General features: G+C 43.0%; 1 protein-coding gene across 2 annotated transcripts in view; it reads right to left on the bottom strand.

Annotated features, from left to right (window-relative positions):
* The window catches only part of AP3B1 (adaptor related protein complex 3 subunit beta 1), a 206,838-nt gene extending 179,785 nt beyond the window's left edge, over positions 1–27,053 (bottom strand). The window contains exon 1 of one of the 2 annotated variants that reach the window (XM_063453597.1): positions 26,817–27,053. In XM_063453597.1, coding sequence (XP_063309667.1) covers positions 26,817–26,953 — 137 coding nt within the window. In that variant the 5' untranslated portion in view covers positions 26,954–27,053. Of the gene's footprint in view, positions 1–17,346; positions 17,366–26,816 lie in introns of those variants that run through there. The other variant, XM_063453598.1, reaches the window with a different exon arrangement.
* Between the last annotated feature and the right edge of the window lie 296 nt (positions 27,054–27,349).

The raw sequence follows: 27,349 nt of genomic DNA, 5'->3' as shown, positions 1-27,349 counted from the left end.
GGGTTTCTTGATGTTTTTGAACCATGTGATAACTTTAAATTTCTATAAATAAAGATTGTAAAAAAGAAGGGTGCCTCATGCTAAATAAATTCCATAAAATTGTTAAAACTTCTTCTGAATACTAGCTTCTAAAAGTTTTGTCCATTACAAAATAAAATTGGCCTTAAATATTACATTGGGACCCACGGATTGGAAAAGGATACTTATACAACAGCACACTTCATCAATCAATAGCAATGTACAGGAAAGACACTGCTAAATAATTTTCAATTGGCTCTATGCTCCATCAAAACTCGACACGCTCTTCCTAAACACATCAGATAGGTGTTGGAGATGTACCATTTCCACAGCCCACATTTAGTGGTCGTGTTAGAATTCAAGACTACTGGAAAAAGACTCACCTCCCCAGAAGCCCTGCTGTTTCTATTTCATCCCTCAGTTACCCCAAACTAAAACGTACACTTATAAATAAACTGTGGACTGCAGCTACCTATTCATTCCCACTAGATGGAAAACACTTAAGCCCAATACGAGAATGGATTCAGAGAAAGGATTCAGAGATTCTGATGGAAGAGATGAACTAGTCCGTGACACATAAATACAGTGAGGGAAAGAAGTATTCGATCACCTGCTAATTTTGAACGTTTGCCCACTGACAAAGAAATAATCAGTCTATAATTTTAATGGTAGGTGTAATTTAACAGTGACCGACAGAATAAAAAAAAATCTAAAAAAAAATCCAAAAAAACGCATGTCAAAAAACTAAAATAAATTGATTTGCATGTCAATGAGTGTAATAAGTATTTGACCCCTTCAACTTCCTACTTGGTGGCAAAACCCTTGTTGGAAATCACAGAGGTCAGACACACATCTCAGGAGGGATTTTGTCCCACTCCTCTTTGCAGATCCTCTCCAAGACATTAAGGTTTCGAGGCTGACATTTGGCAACTCGAACCTTCAGCTCCCTCCACAGATTTTCTATGGGATTAAGGTCTGGAGACTGGCTAGGCCACTCCAGGACCTAATGTGCTTCTTCTTGAGCCACTCCTTTGTTGGCTTGGCTGTGTTTTGGGTCATTGTCATGCTGGAATACCCATCCACGACCCATTTCCAATGCCCTAGCTGAGGGAAGGAGGCTCTCACCCAAGATTTGAATGTACATGGCCCCATCCATCGGCCTTTTAATGCAGTCCTGTCCCCTTAGCAGTAAAACACCCCCAAAGCATAATGTTTCCACCTCCATGTTGGACGGCGGGGATGGTGTTCTTGGGGTAATAGGCAGCATTCCTCCTCCTCCAAACACGGCGAATTGAGTTGATGCCAAAGAGCTTGATTTTGGTCTCATCTGACCATTACACTTTCACCCAGTTCTCAACTGAATCATGCAGATGTTCATTGGCAAACTTCAGACAACCTGTACATGTGCTTTCTTGAGCAGTGGGACCTTGCGGACGCTGCAGGATTTCAGTTTTTCACGGCGTAGTGTGTTACCAATTGTTTTCTTGGTGACTATGGTCCCAGGACCCCCAGGGGCTATGTGACCGCTCTAAAAGCAGCACTGTGGACACCGCAATTGTTGTCCACAGTGCTACCAGCAGGGGGACTGCCTGTTCTGACAGGCAGTCGCCCTGCTGGTGAAAAAGTAAAAAAAAAAAGTTTATAAAATAACAAAATAAAGTTAATAAATTACAAATATTATATATCCCCACCAAGAAAGGCTGCTCTCCGTGTTTAAAACAAAAATGTATTGATACAGTTTAAAAATAATGACGTTATTTTTAAACTGTATCAATACATTTTTGTTTTAAACACGGAGAGCAGCCTTTCTTGGTGGATTTCTGTCTATTGGAGCCTTGGTGAAGCGCCCGGTATCGTCATTTTTTGAGCGTGAGTGCAGGGGATTATTGCATGTATATATATATATATATATATATATATATATATATATATATATATATACACACACACATATATATACACACACGCACGCATATCTATATATAATATGAAAAAATATATATATATATATATATATAAAAACGTCATACTAAGTATTTTTTTATTAATATATACATATATTAATACACTTTGAGTAAAATTACACACACACACATATATATATATATGTGAAATAAATAATTAAAAATAAATATCAAATATAAAAGTACAGACTGAAACGTCGACTGGAACGTTGTGTGAATTTGTAATTGCTCAATAAAGCAACAGATGAAATTTACCTACTGGTATCGTATACAATGTGGTTGGAGACAGCACGGGAGCATTGAGTGCTGGGACCTGGGACGTATATATATGTAATTTTATTCTAACTGTATTTTGAGAGATACATATATTTTTATATATCAAAATACACTTAGAATGAAATTATATCTATGTATGTATATATAAATAAAATACAGAATATACATATGTCCATATACATAATTACATAAATAATTTCATAAATGTACGTATATATATTTAAATTCTATGTGCATATTTATGTAATATTTTTACATAATTAAGTACGTTTATTGATTGCAATTTGGGGGACCGGCCTAACAACCCAGGTCGAAAGTCCAGAGAATTTAATTTGCTAGCACAATATTTAACCCTGTAACTTTCCAAGACACCCTAAAACCTGTGTATTTGGGGTACTGTTTTACTAGGTAGACTTAGCTGAACACAAATATTAGTGTTTCAAAATAGTAAAACATATCACAGCGATGATATTGTCAGTGAAAGTGAAGTTTTTTTGCATTTTTCACACACAAACGGCACTTTCACTGATTATATCATTGTTGTAATACGTTTTACTGTTTTGAAACACTAATATTTGTGTTCAGCAAAGTCTCCCGAGTAAAACAGTACCCCCCATACAGGTTTTATGGTGTATTTTATAGATTTTTTTTATTATTCTGTCTCTCACTGTTAAAATACCTGTTATTAAGTCAGTGGACAAACGTTGAAAATCATCAGGGGATGAAATACTTTTTTTCCTCACTGTACATTCTCTACACAGCCATATGGGAACCATGGCTGACATGTTTAAACTACATACCTAGTATGTAAGAGTCCACTTGGAGCTCTTCTTCGAAGCTCCTATATACACCTATAAACCTGGGTCCTAATGGCCGTTTGAGATATGCTGTGGGGATGCGGGCATGGTTACCCCAATTATCAATAGGGGATGGCTGGATGGCCATCTCTCTGTATTGCCCCCCTTTCCCCTCCCCAGTGGGCAGCAGGGGACCTATTTGGTCCTGTGACTTTATTAAACTGTATGGTTATGGGGGGCGTGGCTAACTGCGGAGCAAGATGGCCGCATGAAAATTTGCTCCGGCATCAGGACACCTAATCTAATGCAATCCTAAATAAAAAAGCAGCATCCACTACTAATACCTAGCGATGTCTCAGCCCAAGAACAAGAGGAGCGCGGCAAAACCGGACAAGCTCAATTTTTTCAACCAGAAATCATCTCCGGCGTCTCCGGCGGAACAGGCCCCAATGGAACCTATGATCTCTGAAATGGCCGATAATGCACAAATTATTACCCGGACGAAGGCGCACGACGCAGCACAAATCACAAAAGCCGACCTGAATGCGGCCTTGGAGCTTCTCTCCGACAAACTTATAGCCACATGGCAACATACGGCGGATTCATTACGAAAAGACCTACAAGAACTAGGTAAGCGGACGTCGCACATGGAGGATAAATGCGACGAGTTCGCCACGGCCCACAATGACTTGGCCACGAATGTGGAACGGATGGCTACAGAAATTAGCAAACTGGAGGGCAAGCTAGCAGATATGGAGGATCGCTCACGGCGAAATAATCTCCGTCTGCGCGGAGTACCGGAAGAAATTACGAATGAAAACTTGCAGGCCTATGTGAGAAACCTGCTACATGCTCACGCCCCAGAGATACCGGCAGACATGCTGCTGGTGGACAGGGTGCACCGGATACCCAAACCCGGGCACCTTCCACAGGCTGTACCAAGAGATGTTTTACTCCGGGCTCATTATTTCCATATTAAGGAACACATACTAAAGAATAGTAGAATACGGGCAAAACCTCCAACGGACTACCCAACAGTCAAGATATATGCAGACCTATCAGCTGTTACTTTAAAGAAAAGGAGGGAATTCTCCCATGTAACCAACACACTGCGGTCGCATGGTATTCGATACCGTTGGGGCTTCCCCACTAAATTGATAGTCACAAAAGATGGAATCACGACGGTGCTGAACACCCCCGAGGCGGGAGTGACAAAACTGCTAGCCTGGGCCTTGCCGGTGGAGCCGCTGACCACCTCCACAAACCAAACAGGTACGCGGAAAAGGGACTGGGAAAAACCTCGGGACAAGCACTAAACCGGACGAATACCGGTCTAAGACCGTCCATCCCTGTCTGAACATGGATATTAAGAAAGAAAGTAATAAATGGACACTATGAACATTCACCAGCTTCGAACTAAAGTACAAGGGAAGCCCATACACAGGGCGAATCACTGTGGAATCAAGCTCCCTTTCCTGTCTGGTCTTCTTTGTGTGGCTGTGAGATTCCGGATCGGGTCTTTCCGCCATCGCTGTGACGAAGCGTGCGCAGAGCAGTGATATACTGCGGGAAGGCCCGGTCTGAACTGCTTGCCGAGGAGATATATCCCCGAACTCACCCACTCGAGATCTCCTCCACGACCCTCAGCCTGGAAAACCAAACATCTGGACTATTACTCCCATCAGGAGATGCAAATGCAACTTACCGGGCAGTCTACCTGCACCGAGAACCGGACTTTGTACTTTGACCCACGACAAGATGGTGCCCACTGCTCCTGACCCTATGAGTTCTATAAGTCCACGAGGTAAAGGGGACCTGTGACCCAGGCCCCTAGTGTATGGACGATGTTATATGACAGGATTGTTATAGAGGGCTCAATGGAGGGAGGACGACGCTAGTGATGGGAATGGTACTTGGACTTAGAATGTATAAAGTTACTTGCATATATGTTATTGTCGGGAGGAGGGAACTGCACAACAATATGTTATAATAAGGTAAACCCAAACCTGACCCAGACACGTATCAACACCCAGTCGAGACAGCGCAGGGTTGATCGAAGTTGGTTACAAAACATAAGAATCTCTAACGATTATATAAGTCATCTTCATACAGGTGACAAAAGTCAAGTAAGGCATTATATAACAAAATATTCTATGGTGGATGCACCCCATTATGGCGCGAATAGGTGCCCAATAGCCACGTTATGATAGAAAGCTCTCTCTTCTATCCCCCAGATGTGGTATACCCACATACTGTCTCTACACGAGACATTCTGTATATAGTTATAAATTCCTTCCCCAGTTCACATCCCCCACCCCCAATCTCCAGGGATCAGTCACACGCCCTGACAGGGTCAAATCTGAAACGAGCCCAAAACCACTATTCCCTTAAATTAACAGGGCTGATAACCACTGGTTTAGGGCCATATCTAGCATATATGCTGAGAGATTATTGCAAAGGTTCCACCGACTGTATGAAGGGGAAACTTAGTCATATACTGTATTGTTACTACCGCATTGCTCTATACTTAAATACAAATGTTGAAAATAATGTCTATTAATGCCCGAGGGCTGAACACACCACACAAAAGGAGACTCCTCCTTGACGATGCAAAAAGCAATAAATCAGACATACTGTGTGTGCAGGAAACACATTTTGTACATAATAGGGTGCCTGCATTTGCGAGCAAAGAGTATCCTATACAATACCACTCCACAAACTCATCTAAGTCAAGAGGAGTATCGCTATTCATACACAACACTATCACATTTGAACTCTTACATCTCAAAAAAGACACACAAGGCCGTTATTTAATTGTACACTGTAAAATTAATAATGCTTTGTACACGTTAGTGGGGATATATAGCCCTAACTCGGAACAGAGAAATTTTCTCCAGAAAGTCTTACATAAAGTACCCCAGACGCACCCCTCCTCCACAATTTTGTGCGGAGACTTAAATCATACCTTACAACCTAGACTAGATACCACGCAAACAGCTGACTCCTCAAGATGCAAAACACTGAGCAAACAGGCTGTGGCATTAGTAAAAATTCTTATGGAGCATAACTTATATGATGTGTGGAGGGCGCAACACCCGAATGACCGGGAGTTCACCTTTTACTCCTCGGTCCACAGAACCTATTCAAGAATAGATTTTATATTTGTCTCAGGAGATCTATTGCCGACTGCATTAAGCAGTGAAATAGGTAACATTGTGTGGTCGGATCATGCACCGGTAATGGTGTCCCTACCAGACCAATTCCAGTCCCGCGTCACTTCGCCGTGGCGCTTAAATGAAGCTCTCCTACACAACCCTGAATTGGTCACTAAACTAACTGAGGAACTTGAAGCGTTCTTTGATATAAACCACACTCCAGAGGTTTCTACAGCCACAACGTGGCTGACGCATAAAGCCTATATCCGAGGGCTTCTGATTAGCCAAGCATCTTATTTACACAAACAGGCGAAGGTGCATTACTTAACACTCATGAGACGACTCAGGGAAGACACACACTCACAAATAACAAACCCATCAACGCTTACTCCGCAGAGCATAGACCAAACTAAAAAACAATTAAATGATATTCAAGTCCACACGTCAGCCACTATATCCCACAGGCTAAAACTCCGCACATACACACAGGGGAATAGAGCGGGAAAGGCCCTCGCAAACCTCATGAGGCAGAAAAGACTAAATTCAAAAATACCGTTTTTGTTTAATCAAATGGGAAATAAGGTGTATAATCCTCAAGACATCAATGACATGCTAGCAAACTACTATGATATGTTATACAACCTTAAAAAAGATGATCATACACATCAGCCACTTCCCTCAGACATTGACGAATTCTTAGCAGGGGCAGACACACAACAACTTTCACAGATAGACCGGTCCTTTTTGGAGACACCCATCACTCAGACTGAAATAGCAGGAGTTATCAAGACTCTCCCGAAGGGGAAATCCCCAGGTCCAGATGGCTTTACCAACGCCTATTATAAAACCTTCTCTCATGTCCTAACCCCCTTTTTAGAAAAACTCTACCATGGAATCATCCAGACAGGCAAAATACCACAGGAAATGTTATTAGCTCATATAACTACTCTCCCCAAGCCTGGGAAACCACCCAACAAATGCCAAAACTTAAGACCCATCTCGCTCCTAAATACAGATTTAAAGATACTTGCCAAGATCTATGCAAATAGATTGGGTACAATCCTACCCAAACTAATTCGAGATGATCAAGTGGGGTTTGTACGAGGCCGATTGGGCTCCGACGGGACTAGGAAATTGATTAACATCTTCCATAACATTCAACTATCGGGAGAACCCAGTGTGGCCTTGTCCTTAGACGCAGAGAAAGCGTTCGACAGGTTACACTGGGGATACTTAAAAGCTGTATTGAAGAAGTTTGTCTTCCCGGAGACTCTAATAATGTTGATATCTGCCTTATATGATAACCCCACAGCGAGAATAGCCAATGGTGGGTTTGTCTCCAAGTCCTTCCAGGTCTCCAATGGGACGCGGCAGGGCTGCCCACTCTCCCCACTCTTGTATATATTAGCATTAGAACCATTAGCTCAGCGTATAAGAGACTCACCGGACATAGAGGGGATAACAATAGGGGGGAAAACACATAAAATAACACTGTTTGCTGACGATGTGATGCTTACCATATCAAACCCTGACTCTTCCCTACCTTACCTGCAACATATACTGACAAAATTCGGTCAATGCTCCTATTATAAGCTCAATGTTAGTAAGACGCAGGCTATGGGCCTTAACCTCACGACAGCCCAACACACTAACCTACAAAATAGCTACTCCTATGACTGGAGACGGGACCACTTAACGTTCTTAGGACTTCACCTCACACCAACGACCAAGAAATTGTACAAAGCGAACTATCTTCCACTACTACGTAACATCAAACAGCAACTACAGGGGTGGAAAGGGAAATATGTCTCCTGGACGGGCAGAATAGCTGCAATAAAAATGATGATTCTGCCCAAACTACAATACCTGTTCAGGACACTCAAAATTTGCATACCAAAAGATTTTTTTACTGAAACCCAACGCATGCTAAATAGTTATATATGGGGAGGTAAAAGATCTAGGGTGGCAGCAACCACCATGTATAAACCCTTTAAAGAAGGAGGGATGGGAGCGCCAGAAATTGCAAGTTATTACACAGCAGCCCTCATGAGTACCCTTATAGGGACATTCCATCACGATACAATGCCACCATGGCACCAGATTGAAAGGGTAAACGTGGGCGGGTTAACATTGCCAGTCCTGGCCTGGATCCCTAAACACCAAAGGCCAAAATCCACGCAAACCTGTCCCACGACCACTGCCACTCTCATGGCATGGGATAAACATGTAATAAAACACTACCCGGCATCCTATATATCCCCAGCATTGCAGGTACAGGCACTCTATGTGCTTATCCCTGGATTCGATAGCGGTCTATGGAATGACCACAGAATCAAATGCCTTTTCCAGATCATGCCAGAGGGCCGTTTTCCACCCTACGAATCACTTTCCGAAACATTTGGTCTACCCAAAAGAGCATATTTCGCATATTTACAACTGCACTCATGGGTGCGGAAACAGACCATGGAGGGCAAAATACACAAACAAGGAACCCCCTTGTCGCCGCTAGAGAAAATATGTGTAGCTAACCAGCAACCGAAAAAGCTATTATCCACTTTATATAGGCTAACTAGACCCCAAACACTACCTAAATCTTTGCCCTTTGTACGAGCTTGGGAACGAGACCTACATTTGAATATGCCCAATGATACCTGGTTAAAAATTATGTGGGCTCACAAACATCTTACACTGAACACATCACATGTAGAGACGAGTAGGAAAGTACTCTATCGCTGGTATATAGTACCACAAACACTACACAAGTATGACAAAAAACAGTCGGGGAATTGCTGGAGGTGTCTTAAAGAACCTGGCACAATGCTCCACATATGGTGGACATGCCCAAAATTACAACCCTTCTGGGAAGGCATCTCAAATATCATTAAGAAACTCATCAGAAATGACATACAATTCTCCCCGGAAATCTTCCTGCTATTAACGTTACCTCAAGACTTACAAAAAAAAGACCTATATCTCCTCTACCATATCATTGTCACAGCTCTCACATCTATAAGTAAAATGTGGCTAAAAGTAAACACTCCAGCTATTAGCACATGCTTAGATATGGTGGAAACCACCAAATCCTATGAAATAGCCGCAAGGCAGACGAAAAAAGGGAAACAGTTTTGGCAGACAGCTTGGGAAAAATGGGACGCCTGGAGACTAACAAATAAAAGAGCAGACAAAAATGGAATACGGGTCCCGATGGAAAACTGACCAACAATTCCTGATACCCTGGTCCACTCATACCCCCCCTATCCCCCCCCCCCCCCCCACACCACCGTTAACTACTAGTTCAAGTTATAGCAGACCAAGAACACTGACAGAGATTGCCATAGAGTTCGCATAAAGGTATAGAAGAAGGATATCATAGAAGGAACAGATGATGCCACATAGTTGACCTTCTGTTTAAAGACTGACACACAACTATGTAAATGTTGATTATCACAGGGAACGCGGTATACCCTCTGGTGTTACAAATCTATGCATATAATGTGAGAATGTATGTTAAACCGAACTCATGTAATACTGTGAATATGGTTTCTGCATGTTCAACCGTGTTCTGGAAATGTGTACAATATATATGGATTGAAAACCTAATAAAAAATATTACACAAAAAAAAAAACTGTATGGTTATGTTATGTCTGACTATGGATGCCATGCACACCCTATACTTTACTCTTGGCTCAGATATTATGTCAAGATTACCTTAACTTCGGATATAGAAATCATCCCATCTCAGACCTTACATCTACGTGTTTATTTCAAATCCATGCCAGATGTAATGGATTTTTTTTCTGATTGTATCCATTACATGACTACAATAAGATTAAAAAAAATGTAAATTTCTTTTAAAAATTGCCAGTAACTTCGCTACAAATCAGATACACATAAAGAAAGCAAATGATATAATTGGATAAAAATAGTATACCATTAAATTAACCAAAATGTATACTATTGTCAATATAATAATAATTCCTTCACAATTTGGTAAGATGCTCTGATAACCCTTTAACAAGGGTTTTGTTATGCATTTAAGACAAATGATAACCCGGGAGCTTTCCCACTATTACACAGAATAATTCTCTATTTTAAGAACATCACATGTTAGTACGAGCATCGCCTTTAGATATGTTTCAACTTTGACAATAATATATTGTTTTAATCCGGAGAGAAAAAAACAATATAATGCATACAAGTCCATTTTAGCATTGTGCGTTAAAAAAAGACAAGTTGTGAGAAAAGCATCACATTCCTGCCGCTTTGGCCGTAAAATAAAACGAGCGGACTATCCTAATAGAACACTTTTAAAAAATGTGGGTGCCAGAATGTAAACAGGAGCTACACAGCAATACAAGTCACAATAAGGTATGAATAAACGCCTCCGTTTGTATGGTTTTTACATTTCACATGGTACAAGCTTTCGTTGTGTCAGAATGTATACAAAGATAGCACAATAAAAGTAATACATTCACCTGAAAACTCATTTTCTATTTGTTCTATGTAATGCTGTAGATACGTTCTTGTAAATCATTGAGAGTACCTCGCTACAGAATTTACAAACAGCAAATTGCAAAAGGCTGTATGTAAAGAGTTATGTTAATAACACAAAGTCTTATACAATAGATGCTGGGTACATATTTAAGAAGGGCTTGGTCAATTACCCATTCAGAAAGAATGTAATCTGCAGTGAATCTAAATGTATAGCAATCAGATAAGCACAATGTATCACAACGGTTTCATTTATCAGCATTTATCAATGCAACTTACATTGAGTCTATTTCTGGACTGTATATATACTGGGAGGTAAGGAAGTGGTGGGGCCCAGCCCTGATCACACGCTATGCGTTACTACTCATAGATAAATTCACATTTCTAACGCACAGTTTTAACATATGAAAAAAGACGAGTGGATGTGGAGTGGAGAGAATGTGTGAATTTCAAAATGTTTATTTCCTAAATATATCAAATAAATTAAATTTGCATTCAAAATATATGTTGGGAGGATTGTACAATGTTTTTAAAGAGACACTATAATCATCTAATGTTTATACTTCCTTTATAGCAAATTCTGTTTAATTTTGAATCTCTTGCTCTGTTAATAGCTGCAACATCCTGCAACAGTCTCCTGTGCGTTATTCAAGTTAAATTTCAGAGCAGGAAGAAAAATATTTAAATTAAAGGGACACTATAGTCACCAAAACAACATTACCTTAAAGGGACACTCCAGGCACACAGACCACTTCTGCCCATTGGAGTGGTCTGGGTGCCAACTCCCACTACCCTTAACCCTGCAAGCGTAATTATCGCAGTTTTTAATAAACTGCAATTATTACCTTGCAGGGTTAACTCCTCCTCTAGTGGCTGTCTACTAGACAGCCACTAGAGGGCACTTCTGGGATTATAGCACAGATTTTCTGTGCTATAGCGTCGCTGGACATCCAGCGTCGCTAAAATCCTCATTGGAAAGCATTTTCAATGCTTTCCTATGGGGAGGTCTAATGCGCGATGCGTATTAGGTCTCCCCGGCCGGCAGACGTGGTGACGGGGAGGGGCGTGGGCGGACCAAGAAGCAGCACCGAGGGACATCGTTGCTGCCTCTGGTAAGTCACTGAAGGGGTTTTTACCCCTTCAGCAACCAGGGATGGGAGGGAGATGGGACCTGCAGTGCCAGGAAAACGGATTGTTTTCCTGGCACTGGAGAGTCCCTTTAATGAACTGTGTCTAGATCATGCCCCTGCAGTCTCAATGCTCAATTCTCTGCCAATTCAGTCTTAAATCACTTTGTTAACCCCTTAAGGACCAAACTTCTGGAATAAAAGGGAATCATGACGTGTCACACACGTCATGTGTCCTTAAGGGGTTAATGCAGCCCTAGGCACACCTTCCTGCATGTGAATTACACAGCCTTACTAAACACTTCATCCAAGAGTCATCTAATGTTTACACTTGCTTGATTGCAAAATTTAGAATTTATTTTCTGCTCTGTTAATAGCTTGCTAAATCCTGCAGGAGCCTCCTGTGTGTGATTAAAGGGACAATATAGTCACCCAGACCACTTCAGCTCAATGAAGTGGTCTGGGTGCCAGGTCCCTCGGGTTTTAACCCTTCACATGTAAACAGAACAGTTTCAGAGAAACTGCTATGTTTACATTTGGGGTTAATCCAGCCACTAGAGGCGCATCTGTGACGCTGCAGGCGAATTTCGCCTAAATCACGCAGAGCGTCTATAGGAAAGCATTGAGAAATGCTTTCCTATGGACACTTTGAATGCGCGCGCCTCACTTGCCGCGCATGCGCATTCGGCTTCAGTGACGTCAGACAGGAGAGCTGACGTTGGACGGGGAGGAGAGGTCACCAGCGCCTAGGGAGCCCGGCGCCGGATTAAGGTAAGTGGCTGAAGGGGTTTTAACCCCTGGAGCGCCACGGGAGGGGGACCCTGATGGTGGGGGCACACTCAGGGCACTATAGTTACAGGAAAACCGCTTTGTTTTCCTGACACTATAGTGATCCCTTAAAGTTCAGATAAAACAAAAGAACACATATAAGCTATATAATATGATGTATAGGTTTAGTAAGCAGATATATAATATGATTTATAGGTTTAGTAAGGAGCTATATAATACGATGTATAGGTTTAGTAAGGAGCTATATAATAATACAATGTATAGGTTTAATAAGCAGCTAAATAATACGTTGTATAGGTTTAGTAAGGAGCTATATAATAAGATGTATAGGTTTAATAAGGAGCTATATAATAAGATGTATAGGTTTAGTAAGGAGCTATATAATACGATGTATAGGTTTAATAAGGAGCTATATAATATGATGTATAGGTTTAGTAAGGAGCTATATAATATGATGTATAGGTTTAATAAGGAGCTATATAATAAGATGTATAGGTTTAGTAAGGAGCTATATAATACAATGTATAGGTTTAGTAAGGAGCTATATAATATGATGTATAGGTTTAGCAAGCAGCTATATAATACGATGTATAGGTTTAGTAAGGAGCTATATAATATGATGTATAGGTTTAGTAAGGAGCTATATAATATGATGTATAGGTTTAATAAGGAGCTATATAATAAGATGTATAGGTTTAGTAAGGAGCTATATAATATGATGTATAGGTTTAATAAGGAGCTATATAATACAATGTATAGGTTTAATAAGGAGCTATATAATACAATGTATAGGTTTAGTAAGGAGCTATATAATACGATGTATAGGTTTAGTAAGGAGCTATATAATAAGATGTATAGGTTTAGTAAGGAGCTATATAATAAGATGTATAGGTTTAGTAAGGAGCTATATAATACGATGTATAGGTTTAATAAGGAGCTATATAATATGATGTATAGGTTTAATAAGGAGCTATATAATACGATGTATAGGTTTAATAAGGAGCTATATAATACGATGTATAGGTTTAATAAGGAGCTATATAATATGATGTATAGGTTTAGTAAGCAGCTATATAATACGATGTATAGGTTTAATAAGGAGCTATATAATATGATGTATAGGTTTAATAAGGAGCTATATAATACGATGTATAGGTTTAATAAGGAGCTATATAATACGATGTATAGGTTTAGTAAGCAGCTATATAATAAGATGTATAGGTTTAGCAAGGAGCTATATAATACGATGTATAGGTTTAATAAGGAGCTATATAATAAGATGTATAGGTTTAATAAGGAGCTATATAATACGATGTATAGGTTTAGTAAGGAGCTATATAATACGATGTATAGGTTTAGTAAGGAGCTATATAATACGATGTATAGGTTTAATAAGGAGCTATATAATACGATGTATAGGTTTAGTAAGCAGCTATATAATATGATGTATAGGTTTAGCAAGGAGCTATATAATAAGATGTATAGGTTTAGTAAGGAGCTATATAATACGATGTATAGGTTTAATAAGGAGCTATATAATAAGATGTATAGGTTTAATAAGGAGCTATATAATAAGATGTATAGGTTTAGCAAGGAGCTATATAATAAGATGTATAGGTTTAGTAAGGAGCTATATAATACGATGTATAGGTTTAATAAGGAGCTATATAATACGATGTATAGGTTTAGTAAGCAGCTATATAATACGATGTATAGGTTTAATAAGGAGCTATATAATACGATGTATAGGTTTAGTAAGCAGCTATATAATATGATGTATAGGGAGTGCAGAATTATTAGGCAAGTTGTATTTTTGAGGATTAATTTTATTATTGAACAACAACCATGTTCTCAATGAACCCAAAAAACTCCTTAATATCAAAGCTGAATATTTTTGGAAGTAGTTTTTAGTTTGTTTTTAGTTATAGCTATTTTAGGGGGATATCTGTGTGTGCAGGTGACTATTACTGTGCATAATTATTAGGCAACTTAACAAAAAACAAATATATACCCATTTCAATTATTTATTTTTACCAGTGAAACCAATATAACATCTCAACATTCACAAATATACATTTCTGACATTCAAAAACAAAACAAAAACAAATCAGTGACCAATATAGCCACCTTTCTTTGCAAGGACACTCAAAAGCCTGCCATCCATGGATTCTGTCAGTGTTTTGATCTGTTCACCATCAACATTGCGTGCAGAAGCAACCACAGCCTCCCAGACACCCAGAGAGGTGTACTGTTTTCCCTCCTTGTAAATCTCACATTTGATGATGGACCACAGGTTCTCAATGGGGTTCAGATCAGGTGAACAAGGAGGCCATGTCATTAGATTTTCTTCTTTTATACCCTTTCTTGCCAGCCACGCTGTGGAGTACTTGGACGCGTGTGATGGAGCATTGTCCTGCATGAAAATCATGTTTTTCTTGAAGGATGCAGACTTCTTCCTGTACCACTGCTTGAAGAAGGTGTCTTCCAGAAACTGGCAGTAGGACTGGGAGTTGAGCTTGACTCCATCCTCAACCCGAAAAGGCCCCACAAGCTCATCTTTGATGATACCAGCCCAAACCAGTACTCCACCTCCACCTTGCTGGCGTCTGAGTCGGACTGGAGCTCTCTGCCCTTTACCAATCCATCCATCTGGTCCATCAAGACTCACTCTCATTTCATCAGTCCATAAAACCTTAGAAAAATCAGTCTTGAGATATTTCTTGGCCCAGTCTTGACGTTTCAGCTTGTGTGTCTTGTTCAGTGGTGGTCGTCTTTCAGCCTTTCTTACCTTGGCCATGTCTCTGAGTATTGCACACCTTGTGCTTTTGGGCACTCCAGTGATGTTGCAGCTCTGAAATATGGCCAAACTGGTGGCAAGTGGCATCTTGGCAGCTGCACGCTTGACTTTTCTCAGTTCATGGGCAGTTATTTTGCGCCTTGGTTTCTCCACACGCTTCTTGCGACCCTGTTGACTATTTTGAATGAAACGCTTGATTGTTCGATGATCACGCTTCAGAAGCTTTGCAATTTTAAGAGTGCTGCATCCCTCTGCAAGATATCTCACTATTTTTGACTTTTCTGAGCCTGTCAAGTCCTTCTTTTGACCCATTTTGCCAAAGGAAAGGAAGTTGCCTAATAATTATGCACACCTGATATAGGGTGTTGATGTCATTAGACCACACCCCTTCTCATTACAGAGATGCCCATCACCTAATATGCTTAATTGGTAGTAGGCTTTCGAGCCTATACAGCTTGGAGTAAGACAACATGCATAAAGAGGATGATGTGGTCAAAATACTCATTTGCCTAATAATTCTGCACTCCCTATATAGGTTTAATAAGGAGCTATATAATACGATGTATAGGTTTAGTAAGGAGCTATATAATACGATGTATAGGTTTAGTAAGCAGCTATATAATATGATGTATAGGTTTAGTAAGGAGTTATATAATAAGATGTATAGGTTTAGTAAGGAGCTATATAACAATACAATGTATAGGTTTAATAAGGAGCTATATAATTGGATGTATAGGTTTAGTAAGCAGCTATATAATATGATGTATAGGTTTAATAAGGAGCTATATAATATGATGTATAGGTTTAATAAGGAGCTATATAATATGATGTATAGGTTTAGTAAGCAGCTATATAATACGATGTATAGGTTTAATAAGGAGCTATATAATATGTACTGTAATGTACTGAACTGGCTGAGAGTGATAGGAATGTAGCTACCATCAGCAATCACACTCCTATCAGTAACAGCAATGTACATGTTGGGATCTCAGAGATCCCAGCACATACTGGCTGCCTGGGAGTGATAAGGGTGTGATTGCGGTCAGCATGTTCAGTTAATGCCAGATTTGTGTAGAAATTATGTTATTTTTCAAAAACGTTATATGTACAAAATATCAGCACCAGATATTCGCAATGGACCCGAAAAGAGACTGATAATCCGTGTCGACACTGGAAAAAGTATATCGGTTGATCCAAAATACTTAATAACGAAGATATCAAACTGGTTCCCCTGTCACTTTCTAATGTGCATTCTATTAACAGGATGGAAGCAAGCCAAAATCAGTTTTCTAAAAACAAAACACACACACACAGACACACACTAGATCATGTAAAACAGTGTAGCAGATTTTTTTTTGCATTATGCCGTAAGGTGTATTTTAGGTGCAGGGAACGTCTGCTTAAAATTGCACTAATGACATGATAAGGAAAGCTTAGTTTTGTTTTGTTTTAAGTTTAAGCGCAGTAAAAGTTAGGCTCAGGAGGAAATTACAAAACTGCACAGTGCATTGCATGACATGCAAGTAGATCATAGGAGATGGAAAAAGGAATAAGTCTTACATAGAACTCTGTTTATTTAGAAAATAACTGCACAGGATAATCAGGTAACGGCAACACTAGCGGCAAATAAAGATTGAAACGAATGGTAACCATGACAACAATAGGCAATATAACTAAGGAAAGGAGAGGAGGCTGTACCTATGGAACAGATTGAGTTATATAATGTATTGATAAAAGCAGTATAATGATACAGACACACTATATAAAGTAATAACCAACAAGGAGTAAACCCATGGGATGAAAAAGCACAAAAACAACTAGTGCAACAAAGTTTAAAAAAAAAACAACAACACAGCAGCAAGATAGAAGGGGCAAAAAATAAACAAATACATGATCTATTTATACTACAAAGCTAGAATTATAGTACTGACCAGGAGAATGAATTGAGCAGGCAAGACCTCTGTGTCCACATTCACACAGCTACAACAACAAAAAGGAAGGAAGTTCACACTGGCATCAGCAAGCCCTGCAAACAATATTTCTACACAAGCAACAACATTAACCATTTCAGAACACTTCGCTGAAGCATATGCACTATGTCAGTTTAAATGTAAGGGAGTGGTTATCACTGGGGAATACGGACATTCAACAGGTCTTTTAAGCTATTATTTGGAGTATATACACTTGCTCACACAATTATCATTATTAACCATAACATGAGAGAAAGGCAAAGAATAAAATACAACACAGACCATAGCAAATATTGAAAGTATTTGGAAATATACCCACACATTAATAACGTATGCATGTATTACACTAAACAATTTTACTGTTGAACCACTAGAGGTCCCCAACATCACCGATCAGATCTACAGCATGTTACCCATTCACAGCATTCCTGTACAAATCCCTAGAATTAGCAGAGTAACATAGGACGCTAAAACGCATGGCAGATCCCTTAGCAGGAACACAACAGTCTGTCTGCAGACTATACAAAGACCTATAACCCTCACTCTGCCTCACATGACAAAGGGGAGGCCATGAGTCAGGTCCAGCCTAGTTAAGAGGGTCCCTGAGTTTGACAGAGCGTCTGTTAGTGAACTCTGAATCATTTTCCTGCAATGTCACAATTTAGCAATATTACTGCATATAAGTAATAGCCGCTGCATAGTTTCAAAATGTAGACAGACAGGTGCAGGTGGAAAGGATGGAACAGCTATCCGAAGTGACATACAAGGGTTAATCACCAAACTCCAACTTTTTGTGTATTAAATCGGAATAGAAAAATATAGTCACAAACAGCCGATCTGTAAATATTCTTCAGCTTCAGAACCTGACTATTTTGCCCTCAATGTTTCCTTTTGAATTTAATAAGGGAGTTACTAAGATTGAGAGTGTTCCATACAGGACATTCTTACTATATGTCCATACTGCCTCTGTTCCAATACCTTGGGATCGTTCACTAAACCAAGCACAATAAAAAGCAGAGCGATGTACATTTATTTTACTAGTCTGCTTGTGAGAATCCTCCAGTTTAATGAGAAATCATCATTGTGTAACTGCTAAAATCACCCTTGGTGGGTCTGGAAGGTGCACATTGTTTATTCTTATTTACCCAGGGTGCACCAAGGACTTCCCCAACTGTAAGTTCATCATCTATGTATTCAGAAGAATGCTGACCCATGCATGCACGTGAAATGATAATAGCACTGAACAAACACAGATTATTGCACCCAGGAGCCAGGTTTCACATTTCACATGATTTCCCTAAAACAAAAAAGTCTGTTGTTCATCTTTTCCATATTCAATAAATGATAACCAGTCTGTCTTTTCTTTGTCAAGATAAATTCATTTAGCAGAGGCATTATGGGACATTCCATCGCACCGCCCAGAGTATCATGGGATCCTCAGCAGAGTGACATAAAAAAAGAAGGAAAGGCTTAAAAAGATTAAAGTTCCAACAGCAGCCTTCATGTCATTCCACACAAAGACATTTTACCAATTCAGTTATATTTCTAGATTTCATGCAGGCAGTCAGTGTGGACTCTGTGTTATATATTCTAATTAACAGCACATTGGGGACAAGCTGCTAAATATAGCCAAAAGTAACATTGAGGAGAAGTTTACAAATTAAATTTTACTACTTACTATTCAGACCTAAATTGCTATTCTGTTTCAAATGAAGAAACACTCCAAAAAACAAACAAACAAAAAAAAAACACAACACCTCTATTGGGAACGTTCAGCATCTCCATGCAGCACGCCTGGCTGCCTGAGTGACTGCCACTAGAGGTGTTACTAGACAGCAATGTAAACACTGACATTTCACTGAAAAGGCAGTGTTTACATTGAATAGCCTGCAGAGACAGGCTATAGATACTAGAGCCACTACCCTAAGCGGTAGTGATTCTGGTGACTATATGGTTCCTTTAAGTAGAGCGTTCTGCCATATGTTTAGTTGTCTAGCTTCACCCTCCCATTACTGAATTTTAATGGTTTAGTATAGTGCTGTTCTTATGTGCGTGGCCAGATACTTCTCACTGAGAAGCATTGGGACACACAGCACATATACAGCAATCGCCATGTCCATCAACAATGGTTCTCAGAGAAGCACTCACTTCCGCTTTACACTAAAATTCAAAGTAAGTGAGGCAGGAAACCCAGCAGACAGGTGATACACTAAGAACGCAAGCCTGCAATGACATGCAATTAATGCCTGAAGCACCTCAGCTCTTGGTTTTTGGAGTGTTCCTTTAACCAAGGCTCTTTGTTTATAGAATAAAATCCCATCTACTGGATCATCCCATTCACAATATAGAGTTTCCCTTCCAAATTGTGGGTCCCAGGATGTAACCATGTCACCATTCTAAATATAAACAAAATAGGTCTTTAAATATTGTCAATATAAACACGTTTAAGCTTTCATAGTTTTTGCAGCACGGATGGTGTCAAAACAAAACACCAGATATGTGTTCAAATGTGATAGATAATTAAAGAAACTCTGTCTTTATGCAAATGGTGCCCTCTACGGCAGTCACGTTAGAAAGTGTGGTCATATTGTCTAGTTGAAGTCGTGAGGCCCAGTGTTAAAGGAGCCCATCCAGCACCCACAGGTAAGGGTACAAGAAGCCTGTTGCATCTTTTGTTTTACTTCACCCAATTCATTCAGCTGGAACGGCAAAGCCAACCTCTGCTCATGCTTTCAGTAATATACCCTGTACAACAACGTGTTCCTTTGAGAATGTGCAGGAGAAAACATGAACTAAGCTACTAAGTAAGGTGTTTACCTTTACCTTCCCAATCATTTCATTCATCACTTCCTTTAACGTTGCTGAACTACATACTCCAAAAACTCAACTCTGCAGGGCAAGAGTTTCAGCACAGCACTTCCACTGGGAGTATTAGAACTGCCTAGAATTCCAGAGGGTTAACCCGAGCCAGACGTTTTCCTTTCTATAAACTGCCTGTGGGAGATATATGGCAGACTATGAGACCAAAAGGCAGGCCAGGCACACCTGCAGCACTGCACTGTATCTGAGGAAGCATCACACAAAGAAATATCCAAATGTGCCTTTCTATGATTCACAGTGCAGGTAAAAATAAAGAAACCCAAATACAGTGTGACAGACTGCCTGGCATCCCAACCGGGTACCTCCGCTGCTTCATAGTAATCCTTGAGTACCATAAGCACCGCACCAGACACTATAACCACCGTAAACCCCACTCGACTGATTTTTATTCAGCCACAGCTGGCTTTTATACAACTCCCCATCCAAGGGGTTTCTTAAATCATATTCCAAGGGCATTTCCCCGATGGACCTGAGAGAGGACAAGGAACAAGTAAACCGTTCACAGACTCCTGAGAGATAATTGAGTAAGAACAACTCTTTAACCCCTTAAAGGGACACTCCAGGCACCCAGACCACTTCAGCTCATTGGAGTGGTCTGGGTGCCAACTCCCACTACCCTTAACCCTGCAAGTGTAATTATTGCAGTTTTTTTAAAACTGCAATATTTACCTTGCAGGGTTAAGTCCTCCCCTAGTGGCTGTCTATTAGACAGCCACTAGAGGACACTTCCTGCTTCATAGCACAGGTTTTCTGTGCTAGAGCGTCGCTGGACGTCCTCACGCTGTGTGAGGACCTCCAGCGTCGCTCTATTCCCCATAGGGAAGCATTGAAATTCATTTTCAATGCTTTCCTATGGGGTGCGCTAATGCGCATGCGCGGCATTGCCGCGCATGCGCATTAGGTCTCCTCGGCCGGCGGGCGAGATCAGTCTCGCCCACCGGCCGACGTAACCAGAAGGAGGAGCGGCGGGGGAGGAGGAAGCAGCGACGTGGGACCTGTCGCTGCCCCTGGTAAGTGACTGAAGGGGTTTTCACCCCTTCAGTAACCGGGGATTGGTGGGTGGGAGGGAGAGGGACCCTCCAGTGCCAGAAAAACGGATCGTTTTTCTGGCACTGGAGTTTCCCTTTAAGGACACATGACATGATTCCCTTTTATTCCAGAAGTTTGGTCCTTAAGGGGTTAATTTAATTATCTCTCAGGTACAGAAAATATTCAATTATTTGCAAACATAAAACACATTTTAATATTTCAGAACCCTACAAAAGTTACATCAGCGAATAGCTGGGATCTGAGCGCCCACTTTATCACAATATCTCTCCGATCCATTTGGTGGTTCGGGAACGCCATGCGAGTGAAGTTTTGACCGGTCGGCCACGAGGTGAAGCCCCAAAACAGTTCCAGTGAAATTTAGCCTTCGACCGGTCTTCTTTCGGGGGTTCTCACACGAATGCCAACACAGACTCCCCCTGGCTGTTAGCATACAAATGTTACCCCTGTTCGCTACTTTAGGTCTCCCAAACGCCGTTCTCCTACTGGTTCGGGAAGTTGGATGGGCAGCGGTATCAGTTTACCGAGTGTTTGCCAGGTAGAGTAGCCGAAATTAGTTCCAGGGAATGAAAAAGGGTATTACAACGTTCATTCAGCTACACACACATACCGCCGCAGCTTGGTTGGGGTCTGGCTGTTCTCCACCCACCTGGACCCAAGACCAGGATCCAACTTCCAGTGCAGAGAGCAAAGCAGGCTGGACTTCCTAGTCCAGAGAGCAAAGCAGGCTGCTCCTACAAGAGCAAGTGTTGTAATCCAAGGGAGTATAGCGATTATAGCAATCCCCAGAGTAAATATAGCTCTCTAATCCCCCAAACATGAGCCTAGACTTCATAAAGGGGTAAAGTGTCCTGTTTAATGGCAGCCACAACTGGCCTTATATGCAGGTCCCCATTCAAGTGGTTTCCGGTTACATATTCCATGGGCATTCTCCACTGGACACGAGAGTAGACTACAGCAAAAACAAACAGCACACGTCTCCCACAGGTGGTCCAAGGGTTCGTGAGTTGGTTCAATATACTAACAGAATACTCTTAATCCGTTCGGTAAGTCCTATATACCGATTTAGACAAGGGAAAAGGCACGAACAAAGCTTTTTCACACTCATGAACCAAAGTCTAAGACCTGGGCCATAGTCCTGAGGAAAAAGGCTGTCCAGAGGCCCCTCCAAGTACCCGTGACGAGGTTCAGTTCGTCACATACAGCATTAACCCTGTGTCTCTAGAATGAAACGTACAGCCAGTAGGTTGACATCCCTCAGTAATGCAAGACCTGATTTTAAACCAGGTACAAAGTGTCCCATTATTAGGACAGAGCTGCTGCAGGAGGATTCAAGCAAAGCACAGATTTTACAAGGGAGCTAAAATACCAGCTGCTGAGGATCATTTCCCCATGGACTCCAGCAGTATGTTTGTTAAAGATAATATATTCAACATGCACAAACCACAGAATTGTGTGACATGTTATCTAAAACAAACATGGGACGCACTCTGGCAACTGAGTGCTGCAGAGTTTCTAATGGTGTGATTCCGGTTTATGGACATGGTTGGTCAATAAAGGGTGAATTGTCAGGAGTTTCAAATGTTAGATCTAAAGAGCCAAACTGAACACATAGCCGACTTAGAGAGGTTTTCCAATTTGGTTAGATTGGCCTAAAACCTGCAATTGACTTTTAGTGCCTTCCAGTTCACACATTAGTAATAACTGTAAAAACTGATTCACAAATGTAAATATCTGCCTTGCAGCATGTCCCCCAACAATCCCAGACTTGGCTAGACAGTTCCCACTTGGGGATCCTGTTCCATCAACCTGGTGATGTGATCAGTGAGTGCAGAGCGACCCATTAATGAATACATTCACTATGTGCAAATTGAGCTTACAGACTTCAGCCCATAGGTAACACTGCAATGAAGAGATGCACAATTAACAATGTCCGTGGATTTCCCAGTAATAAACAAGTAAGAATGTTACTAGTTCCAGTAATACTATAACAATAAAGAAATAACGTTACCAGTTCCTGTGATACTATAGTAATAATAAATTAATAATACAGTATTAGTAAAGTACAAATAAAATAATAATGACACTAGTTCCAATAATATAGTAACAATGTTACTAGTTCCAGTAATAATAATATAGTAATAAATAAGCAATAATAAAATAATAAAGTTTTAATAATACAGTAACACTAATGTTATTAGTTCCAGTCATAATATAGTAATAATATTAGATATAGTAATAAAGTAATAAGCAATAGTGAATATAATAATATTAATACAGTAATAGTTATAATAGTAGTAGTAATAATAATAGTAATAATAATATAATGATAGTTATAGTTATAATAGTAATAATATAGTTAGTTATATTAATAGTAATAATATAGTTATAGTAATAGTAACAGTAATACTATAGTAATAATAATAGAGATAACATAATGATAATAATAATATAGCTATACTAGTAATAATATAGTTATATTCATAGTAATAATATAGTTCGAAAATAATAATGTAATAATAATAGTAATACCATAATGGTAATACTCTAGTAATATTAATAGTAAAAATAGATTTATAATAATAAAGTTATAATAGTAATAATAAAGTTATATTAATAGCAATAATATATTTATATTAATAGTAATAATATAGTTATAGTAATAGTAACAGTAATACTATAGTAATAATAAGAGAGATAACAATGATAATAATAATATAGCTATACTAGTAATAATATAGTTATATTCATAGTAATAATATAGTTCGAAAATAATAATGTAATAATAATAGTAATACCATAATGGTAATACTCTAGTAATATTAATAGTAAAAATATATTTATAATAATAATAATAAAGTTATAATAGTAATAATAAAGTTATATTAATAGCAATAATATAGTTATATTAATAGTAATAACAACAATATCCTTCCATTCCCCCATTACCCCCTCTCTCTCTCTGGCCCCTGCCTCGGCCCCCGCGGACAGCCCTCATTACTCTCTCTCTCTCTTTGCCCCACCCCCCCTGGCCCTTGCCCCATTACCCTCTCTCTCTCTCTTTCTGGCCCCTGCTCCGGCCCCCGTGGACAGCCCCCATTACTCTCTCTCTCTGCCCCCCCCCGCCCCCGCGGACAGCCCCCATTACTCTCTCTCTCTCTGCTCCCCCCCCCGCCCCGCGGACAGCCCCCATTACCCTCTCTCTCTCTGACCCCCCCGCCCCCGCGGACAGCCCCTATTACCCTCTCTCTGCCCCCCCCGCCCCCACGGACAGCCCCCATTACTCTCTCTCTCTGCCCCCCCCCGCCCCCGCGGACAGCCCCTATTACCCTCTCTCTCTCTGCCCCCCCCCCCCCGCGGACAGCCCCCATTACCCCCTCTCTCTCTGCCCCCCCCCCCGCCCCCGTGGACAGCCCCCATTACACTCTCTCTGCCCCCGCGGACAGCCCCTATTACCCTCTCTCTCTGCCCCCCCGCCCCCCGCAGTCAGCCCCCATTACCCTCTCTCTCTCTGGCCCCGCCCCCCCCGCGGACAGCCCCCATTACCCTCTCTCCGGCCCCCGCGGACAGCCCCCATTACCCTCTCTCTGCCCCCCCGCTCCTACGGACAGCCCCCATTACTCTCTCTCTCTGCCCCCCCCCGCCCCCGCGGACAGCCCATATTACCCTCTCTCTCTCTGCCCGCCCCCCCGCGGACAGCCCCCATTACCCCCTCTCTCTCTGCCCCCCCTCCGCCCCCGCGGACAGCCCCCATTACCCTCTCTCTGCCCCCCCCCGCCCCCACGGACAGCCCCCATTACTCTCTCTCTCTGCCCCCCCCGCCCCCGCGGACAGCCCCTATTACCCTCTCTCTCTCTGCCCCCCCGCGGACAGCCCCCATTACCCCCTCTCTCTCTGTCCCCCGCCCCCGCGGACAGCCCCCATTACTCTCTCTCTGCCCCCGCGGACAGCCCCTATTACCCTCTCTCTCTGCCCCCCGCAGTCAGCCCCCATTACCCTCTCTCTCTCTGGCCCCGCCCCCCCCCGCGGACAGCCCCCATTACTCTCTCTCTCTGCCCCCCCCCCCCGCGGACAGCCCCCATTACCCTCTCTCTCTCTGGCCCTGCCCCCCCCCCGCGGACAGCCCCCATTACTCTCTCTCTCTGCCCCCCCCCCCGCGGACAGCCCCCATTACCCTCTCTCTCTGGCCCCGCCCCCCCCCCCCCCCGCGGACAGCCCCCATTACCCTCTCTCCGGCCCCCGCGGACAGCCCCCATTACCCTCTCTCTCTCTGGCCCCGCCCCCCCCCCCGCGGACAGCCCCCATTACCCTCTCTCTCTCTCTGCCCCCCCCCCCCCCCCGCGGACAGCCCCCATTACCCTCTCTCTCTGGCCCCGCCCCCCCCCCCGCGGACAGCCCCCATTACCCTCTCTCCGGCCCCCGCGGACAGCCCCCATTACCCTCTCTCTCTCTGGCCCCGCCCCCCCCGCGGACAGCCCCCATTACCCTCTCTCTCTCTCTCTCTCTGGCCCCGCCCCCCCCCCCGCGGACAGCCCCCATTACCCTCTCTCCGGCCCCCGCGGACAGCCCCCATTACCCTCTCTCTCTCTCTCTGGCCCCGCCCCCCCCCTCGCGGACAGCCCCCATTACTCTCTCTCTCTCTGCCCCCCCCCTCGCGGACAGCCCCCATTACCCTCTCTCTCTCTGGCCCCGCCCCCCCCCCGCGGACAGCCCCCATTACCCTCTCTCCGGCCCCCGCGGACAGCCCCCATTACCCTCTCTCTCTCTGGCCCCGCCCCCCCCCTCGCGGACAGCCCCCATTACTCTCTCTCTCTGCCCCCCCCCTCGCGGACAGCCCCCATTACCCTCTCTCTCTCTCTCTCTCTGGCCCCGCCCCCCCCCGCGGAGAGCCCCCATTACCCTCTCTCTCTCTGGCCCCGCCCCCCCCCCCCCCGGACAGCCCCCATTACCCTCTCTCTCTCTCTCTGGCCCCGCCCCCCCCCTCGCGGACAGCCCCCATTACTCTGTCTCTCTGCCCCCCCCCTCGCGGACAGCCCCCATTACTCTCTCTCTGGCCCCGCCCCCCCCCCCCCCGCGGACAGCCCCCATTACACTCTCTCTCTCTGGCCCCGCCCCCCCCCCGCGGACAGCCCCCATTACCCTCTCTCTCTCTGGCCCCGCCCCCCCCCCCCCGCGGACAGCCCCCATTACCCTCTCTCTCTCTGGCCCCGCCCCCCCCCCCCCGCGGACAGCCCCCATTACCCTCTCTCCGGCCCCCGCGGACAGCCCCCATTACCCTCTCTCTCTCTGGCCCCGCCCCCCCCCCCCCCCGCGGACAGCCCCCATTACCCTCTCTCTCTCTGGCCCCGCCCCCCCCCCCCCCGCGGACAGCCCCCATTACCCTCTCTCCGGCCCCCGCGGACAGCCCCCATTACTCTCTCTCTCTCTCTCTCTCTCTCTCTCTCTCTCTCTCTCTCTGGCCCCGCCCGGCCCCCACAGCCCCCCCTCCCCCGACCGTTATTTACTTTTTCAGGTCGATGCTGAAGAGGCCGAAGCCGGCGGCCGTGTTGTTCCCCCCGGGGAAGGCCTCCTGGGCCTGCTCCGCAGACTCGGTTCCGCTGTGGTCCTGGGCGTGGGTCAGGCCGGTGCTGGAGGTGGACATGGTGCCGGTTCGGGTCACTCAGGGAGCGGAAACTAACGGCGGGTCACGTGACGGTCCTGACACGGCGCTCACACGGCAGGAAGAAGAGGGCGGGGCCAATGCCGGCGAGGAATTCCGGGTTTACCATGACAACGACGGTTTAGCCAATTGGAACGCTGGAAATCACTAGAGGGGCGTGGCCGTACTGTACTGTGGGGGTGGACAGGCTGTCACTTGTATGTTTTCAGATAGCGCTGCCTGTCACGTGATGAGCAGGCGGAGGTGTGACGTGGAGCTCTCTACCTGTCAGATACATTAATACATTGTATTTCCCAAGTTCTGCATAGTCTTCCTCTAACTGTAATGACGTCATACTGTTATTATCTAACTGTAATGACATAATACTGGTATTCATCT

This window comes from Pelobates fuscus, chromosome 5 (genome assembly GCF_036172605.1).
Source record: "Pelobates fuscus isolate aPelFus1 chromosome 5, aPelFus1.pri, whole genome shotgun sequence".
NCBI lineage: Eukaryota > Metazoa > Chordata > Amphibia > Anura > Pelobatidae > Pelobates > Pelobates fuscus.
Note: the sequence above shows the minus strand (reverse complement) of the source record. Positions and strands in the feature narration are given on the sequence as shown.